We start from the raw sequence: 7,749 nt of genomic DNA, 5'->3' as shown, positions 1-7,749 counted from the left end.
GTGACAGTAAGTTACCTGTCAGAGAAACAATCTATCCAGAAGACGTGATTATATCACAAAAAGAATGGGGGCATGCATCTTTCTTTTTGGTGAAGCAGTGTGGAGGGGCAAACATCTTCCCTAGGAAACAACCTGAGTGCAAGCGCCATGTGCCAACATTCCATTTAACTCCGCAAAATATGCACCACAGTAAGCATAATAACGAATCATCTTTCCAATGTGAGGCAAATAAGTTCGGAAACTTCAGGGGTTCTTCTACTTACCCATCATAGGCAGACCCAACCACAAACATGTATGGCCTCTCATCAAACTCTTTAAGGTGAAGATGTCTGTCCAACTCTTCTTCTGTGACTGCTGCTGGTAAATCCTGTTGATAGATACAGGTAAGCCTTCAAACGTGAATACATAAGAGGCACTGGCGAAAGCAACATATCAAGATGAAATGAGCTTGCAAAGGACTCAAAGCAATAATATGGGCAGTTATTTTTCCCAGTCTGTCTTTCTCCACTTAGAAAATGTTGTGATCTCCAACACAGAGACTGAAAATAATTCGACTATCAGCGCAAGCACATGGTTAAATGTATGTTTCTACTCTTCCATATTTTGAGCTCTTCGCCTTATGATGCATGGAAAGTAAACTGACATCTTCTGACACTCAAATAGTATGAGTTGGATTCCAAAGTTACAACTAATGTGCATCACATGATAGAATTCTTCCACAAGGGCCAATTTTCATCCAAGAAATTTCCTTTTAAGCGAGAGTGAATGTATCGAGTTTTGTTAGGTAATTTTGTAGTATATATGACATTTCAGATAAATGAAAGGTAAACCTCAACCTGTTTGTTTGCGAATATGAGTAGTGGGGCCTCTTGCAGATCCTCATGTCGAAGCGCTTTCTCTGCAGCAACAATGTTCCAGTCACCATTTACTCTAGTAAATCCAAAATTTTCTAGTCCCAAGGACAGATACAGGTTACACTAATGTTCTGTGAAGAAATAGAAGCAACTTACCAAGAGCAGATTTGGCATCTTCAAATGTTGATGCGGAGGCAGGATCAATAACATATACTATAGCATGTGCCTCATCATAATATTTCTCCCATATTGTTCTTAGGCCAGGCTGTCAAAAACATGTAATCCGCATTGGAATTTGCAATAGCTAGAAAAAATATTATTATCGAACTTGTATTTTTTGTGAAATTTACGAATGAAGTTGATCCCTCCTTGTTAGCTGTCATGAAGTTAAGATCATATCTACAGTTTAATATGCTTCATTAAGCAAAACATAAATCACATAACGTGAAAGGTGTAACTTGTCAATCATCATTCATAGCAAAGTTTATGTTTGTACAACACTTAAAGTAGATTATACAGTAGTAGTAAACGAGAAACTTTCGCACAGCTATAAGGTACATATAAAGGATGTAGACCAAGATCACTGCAGCATTGAAGCAAGGTCTTACATAAGATAAACATTTTCTGCAGATCTTAAATGAATGTGGAAAACTTGTAAAAAATGATGGTTACATGCCTTCAGTATAAACATTGACTGTAATATTTCAATAGTTTGCATATCGAGAAACTTTCGCACAGCTATAAGGTACATATAAAGGATGTAGACCAAGATCACTGCAGCATTGAAGCAAGGTCTTACATAAGATAAACATTTTCTGCAGATCTTAAATGAATGTGGAAAACTTGTAAAAAATGATGGTTACATGCCTTCAGTATAAACATTGACTGTAATATTTCAATAGTTTGCATATCTTCAGGAAAATTTCATGTTTGAGGCTTCGAAACAAGGGAATGAAAACTGGCCTACATTTGCCAGCTACCTAATCTAGCTACCTTGGTTTGCAAAATGAAGAGTGTTCTATCTCCAGGAATTAGAGTGACAGCATGGAGAAAATGCAATTGCATGATTCTAGCGTCAATGAGTCATTCTGTTTGAAATGGAATGCGACATTTGTTGCTCAAGTAAAGATTTACAGTCAAACTAAAATAAGCTGCGAAACACAATCTGGCGACCAGTGTAGCCAAACATCAATCAGTGTATTGCCCGGTTCTAGCAAAAGTAGATAAAACATGTGCAGCTCTACTATGGTTACAATTAATATTCTTGAGCAAGATCTCTCCCAGGTTTCATCATTTTGATATCCATTAATAGATGAGCAAACGCCCATCTATCTTCCATAAACTGAAAACAACCCCGAATGGTGAACGGAAACCATACCTGATCTCCCAGATACCAAAAAACAAGTTTCAAATTTGCATCTTCAATGCGTCCAATATTAAGCCCCACAGTTGGAACGACACGATCATGTGGAAGCCCTTCTCCTTTCAAATAGATTGACTTCAACTTTTCTAGCAAGGTCTGCATAGTCATCATTAGAAGCATGTCAAGTTTTAGTGTAAATCTAATAATCATATAGAAATAAACTCAATCTTCAACATGAGGATACTGCCACGTAAAGGAGACATGGTTGGGTCAATACTTCATGCATGTAAACATAAGTTTCAGATGAATTACCGTCTTCCCAGCCTTATGGACTCCAAGTATGAGTACACGAAACTCTGTCTTGCTAAACACATGGTTCCACAGGCCGTAGAACAAGGAGAACATTTCTGGTATTCCCCTCTTCTCAATCGGTTACGACCTTGGTGCAGCGATGATCCCGCAACCTGAATAAATCAATCTCAGGTTACACATATTTTCCTTGTACTAATCTGAGATATGAATCTGAAGCAACTAAACACTCGATAATGAGCAGGCTCTGACTTTCAAAATTGCAATGAATACTCAGTACAGTATCATCAACGCCACACTTGCATTGCGTGATAGCACGAACTACCCATTCCCAAACCCCGGGCTAATCCAAACCATCCACCACCACCATTTCGGATTCTCAAACTGGACGAGCGGTACCAATTCGTCCCAAGCACGACCAATTCGGTTCACCAATACCTAACCCCCTGCCAGATCCCAACTCCGTTCAAGAGTGGGAATATTTGCATACATCCGAACACCAACCGTGGAATCGATCGGCGTACCGTTGAAGTAAACCTATGTGCATCAAATCCGGGGCGGAGAAAACAAATTCGAGAGCGGAGAGGGTAAAAAGCGTGTAAACCACGGTGCGGAGGCGAAGATCCGGATCACTCACCGGAGGAGGGGACGGACTCGTACCTGCCACTGGTCGTCCACTCTCTGCCGCCGCCAGGCAGGCGCCGTTGTCGGCGAGCAGCGGGAGGAGGGGCGGCTCTCCTCCAAGAGAACGAGGACGAGGACGAGCTTACCAGCGTCGCGCGGCCGGCCACCATCGTCCACGCCAAGAGTGCCGAGGACGAAATCGAGTGCGCGCGCGACCGCGCGTCCAGCCGCCGCCGCTCCTTTGCTCCCTTCTATCGCCGCCGCTTGCGTCGCCACCGCCAACCTCCGTGCGCGCTCCGGCCGCACCTCCTCCGACCCACGAACGCGGAGGGGAGAGGCGGCGGGAGAAGAGGAGGCGGCTGATTCGGGGGAGGAGAGGAGGTGGGGATTGGGAAGGAGGAGAGCGAGGCGAGGGATGGGGATTGGGAAGCGAGGAGCGAGGCCAGATTGGTTTGTCCCTGTTCGATCTAGATTCTCTCACCTCTGATCGACAGGCGACCAGGCGACACAGAGCATACAACACTGCTGCCTCTGCTCGTCAGACCCACACGCACCTGGCCCCAGCTGTCATTGACCCGTTTGGAGAAGAAACTGGTGACAGAAAAGCGACAGCATCCAATGGCTGAGGTGAAAAGCGGGATTGGGAAATTACTGTGCGGGTGAAATGGACGGATCAGATCGATTTGCCCCTCTCAGACCCCCTGGATGGCTGGGTAGTCTTTCAACATTTATAGGAAGAACTAGATGACCCGTTGCGCTATCGCGCAATGACGAAGGCTAACCATAGGGTTTCTCTTATTTTAGTACCGAATTACCGCGTTGTGCTATTGCACAAATAGCATAATTCAATAAAAATTTGAACCATAAGTTTTGGCTTATTTTAGTATCAGAGGCTTGGAGCGGAGCTGTACTCTTCTTGCCGATGTCATCACCGTAGTGGTAAAGGGAGGGCATTCGGGTTGGGTGGCCATCCAGGTGAGCTATAACATCATCCGAGGTTGGAGTAGAGCTTTTGGATCGAGTAGAATAGTATCCGACAGGGCGTCCCATGGTGAGGTATAATAGTATGTTGTGTGGTTCGTTGGAGGAAACGCCCTCGACGGCCCTTGTACTTTCATTTGGGTAGTGCTCTGGATATCGCTTCCACTTTCCTTTGGGAAACGCCCTCGATGACCCGTTGCGCTACCGCGCAATGGCAAAATCAAGTCATGATTTAAATCATATAAAATTTAGTTTATTTTAGTATTAAGAATTAGCCCGGAATTTAACTTGTTTTAGTGCCTTTAAGACCAAAGGTTTACACCAATTGGTCTTAAGTTTTATAGGTTGGTATATTACTTTATTTAAATAGGTGGACATTAACTGGAAATTCAATTCGGCTCCCGGGTGCGTATGCTTCCTCTACCAAAAAATTATATTTAGAAATGTCCAATCTTGTTATAAGAGCCCAATGCGTCACTAAAGATAGAGTCAGGCCAGAATAGAAGCCATAAGTTTTATCTTGTTATAGCTGGTATATTTTTTTTGAATATTAGCTGGTATATATTGAAAGCCAAGTATTAGGCTTGGTGTCCAATCTTGCAGGAGAAAAATACCAAGTAATAAACTTCGTTGCCCAATCACCAAACTTCTATTCAGAAGGCTGCAGTTGTATATGCAAGACAGTACTGTAACCATATTTTTATGTTGCTGATGTTTCTTTAGTTGTCCAAGAATTCGGTAGGTCTTTGAGAGCCCTTAAACCTATATAGGTAATCTTTTTTGAAGAAAATAAAAATATAAGTTTTAGTCGGCTGATGTCTGTTTAGTTTTCCAAGAATTCATGTCTTTGAGGGCCCTTAAGCCTATATAGGCAATCCTTTTAAAATAAAATAAAAACTTTTAAGCAATTGTCTAACACATGTACAACACAGGAGCAACATTTGTTGCATCCAACCATTTGTTCATAGCAAAGAGAAATAAATGTGTATAAATATCATATTTTTTAGGGTGCCATCAACACATACATTAAGTACAATTGAAGTAGTGTCATTTCCTTCAATAAGAATCAAAGAACAAATGGGCACAGGCTAGACCAAGTGGTATTGATCATACTTGCATACCAAGATCACTATACATCATCATGCCATGTCTATTAAAATATAGAGATTCTTAGTATATACTATGTTAAATGAACATAGGAGTAATTTATATTTTCCAATGAATGTTTATAACTTGTGAAACATGCTGCTATGTGTCTGCTTTGAATTGCCTGCATATTTACATATGTGCATTCTTTGGTGGCACCGTGTCTCCTTTGATTTATCTAATGCATCAAGAATTCCGGTAACCTCACTAAAAGTCCTTTAGGACTTTCCAGCACATCTAAGAAAGGATCACCTAAGAGAATTCGCCCCGGCGCCGAGGCAAAAGCGAAACAGGTCAGTAATCATAAATTTTAATAGTCTGATGTTTATTTAATTGTCTAAGAATTTAGTCGGCCTCTGCAAGCCCTTAGTGCCGTATAAGCATCATTTTTAAGGAAAAGTTAACATTTCAAGTAATAATATATAAAGATAATACAAAAATAATACATGTATAATGCAACAATTATTTTTTGTGCATCCAACCATTTGTTCATAGCAATTAGAAATAAATTGTATAATAAAGCATCCTAATTTTTTTCTAGGTCAACACACTAAATAAGTACATATGTAGTGCTATTTATTTCAATGAAAATACACAAGGATCATTACTAAGAAGCAGAGAACAAATTGTACAATCGATTCTCTAGGTTAGTCCATGATACTTCTTTTCCATCTCATCTTTCTTGGAAGAATCATTCAGCCGAATTACAACAAAAAAATAGACCGATGAATTTTTCTTATGCATAATCACATATTAAAAAAAATGGGGAAGCCCCATCCTCTACACCAATGACCCTTTATTAAATACATATTTAACTTGTAGATTATTGAAAAGTCTTATTATCACCTACTACCCTAATATCAATTCTTTGAACCGCCAAATGGCAAGAAAATGCTGGCAATATCTAATAGTCCGATTGTACTACTACACAACAATTACATTACTCATCAAGTAATTACTCGTACACAACATGGATCACTGAAATCATGTGTTGAATCCCTTATAGATTGTAACTCGCAAAACTCTTTGACAACAAAACTCTGCCTCGGGTTACTAACAAATCTTTATACTATCAGGAGACCACTTAATCACCTCTCGCCTCAATGATGCGGTCAACCACCATATCCAACGAAGTTCGAACACCACCCAAAAAATATACGATCTAGCCTAGCACACAACTTATAGCAGAGTGGACAATGGATATGCTCAAGTTCTGTTGTAACATACTTGATGGCGTAATGATGAAATTTAGTATCATCAAGGTCTATTGCCTTCCCTTCAGAGCCTCCTAAAGAAGCTAGTCAACCAAACTGAAATGCGAATGTTCTTTTTGTCAAGAAATAACAAGTGCTCTACAAAATATTTTCATTGATTCCTACACAAAGTATAAAAACAAACATAAGAGAGGACACATTTCTGGTGATGAAAGCTTCAGTTCTGCTAAAGAGATAGAAAACAGGTAATGCCTTAGTGAAAGTATCGAAGTGTAGACTTTAGACGGTAGTGCAGATTTGCTATAAGTACCTGAAACAGAACATGTGCAACCTCTTCAAATCCTTGTTCGAAATGTACATAACCAGATCAGCTAAATCTTCTACAACACAGATTCATTGTAATGCAGTGGATTATCATCAATAGCACAAAATGATACCTTCAAAGCCCTACACAGTAGGAAATTAGAAGTATCATTCTAATTTCAGACATTAGCAAAAGAAGCTTTCTTAGATGGGTAATTTGCTGATACGCCAGAACAGCATTGAATCCAGAAAGAGTTCCATCAAAAGTGGTGGATTATATTAGGACATGCATTGAATCCAGAAGGATGTTGTTACACAAATTTGTATAATAGGACAAAATAAAGAGCAGTTGCGGAGCAAATTAAATAGGAGGACAATAATAGCGGAAATTTAATACAATTGTAATAAGAATCCTATATCACCTTATAAGTAGCTCATGGGTGCACAAAAGAATTAGTTTTTGACTTCAGAACTAACTCACATAGACATGGGTACTACAAATTCAAGAACACATATCTCTGTAAGAGGGGAGGGGCACAAAGAAAGCGAGACAATGACAATCAAGCCATACCTATCCTCTTGAATCTGGAGATGCTTAATCAGTAGTTGTAGAGCTAATGAGCTGGCACAGTAGTTTTCTTTTCATTAATTCTCGCTGCCTTCAGATCCTATATACAGAGAGGAGTTGCAGAATTGCATGTGAAATGCATTAAATCCTATGATCCAATGAGTTGGTTATAGTAATAACACAAACCATTTTTGAGATCAAATACTCAAACCAGAGATGACTCGAACCAGAACATGTATACTGCTTTATTTCTGTTATCAAATACTGCAGCTTTATTTAAACACTGACACCCTCATGAACACATATTACTGCTACATCAGGAGAAATACAGGGCTGAACTAAATTATGTTATATATAAAAGCTAAAAAGCATTCTTCTGCAATTCCA

General features: G+C 39.8%; 1 protein-coding gene across 1 annotated transcript; it reads right to left on the bottom strand.

Moving 5' to 3' along the window:
- Positions 1-259: 259 nt before the first annotated feature.
- LOC124668207 (ADP-ribosylation factor-related protein 1-like) lies at positions 260-2,633 on the bottom strand. The gene is made up of 5 exons (XM_047205377.1): positions 2,530-2,633; positions 2,233-2,373; positions 1,011-1,119; positions 837-898; positions 260-367 (listed from the first exon to the last, which is right to left on the bottom strand). The coding sequence occupies exons 1-5, from the start codon at positions 2,620-2,622 to the stop codon at positions 260-262; spliced, it is 513 nt and encodes a 170-aa protein (XP_047061333.1). The 5' UTR covers positions 2,623-2,633.
- Positions 2,634-7,749: the final 5,116 nt, after the last annotated feature.

The sequence above is a fragment of the Lolium rigidum genome, chromosome 6, assembly GCF_022539505.1.
Source record: "Lolium rigidum isolate FL_2022 chromosome 6, APGP_CSIRO_Lrig_0.1, whole genome shotgun sequence".
NCBI lineage: Eukaryota > Viridiplantae > Streptophyta > Magnoliopsida > Poales > Poaceae > Lolium > Lolium rigidum.
The sequence above is the reverse complement of the archived record's forward strand: the minus strand, read 5'-3'. Positions and strand labels throughout refer to the sequence as shown.

Excerpts from the sequence above, each read along its gene's own strand:
- LOC124668207 (XM_047205377.1), bottom strand. The coding sequence starts at position 2,622 with ATGTTCTCCTTGTTCTACGGCCTGTGGAACCATGTGTTTAGCAAGACA. Across the intron at positions 1,120-2,232 it reads TTTGGTATCTGGGAGATCAG|CCTGGCCTAAGAACAATATG; the intron begins GTATGGTTTCCG and ends TGTTTTTGACAG. Across the intron at positions 368-836 it reads TCATATTCGCAAACAAACAG|GATTTACCAGCAGCAGTCAC; the intron begins GTTGAGGTTTAC and ends ATCTATCAACAG.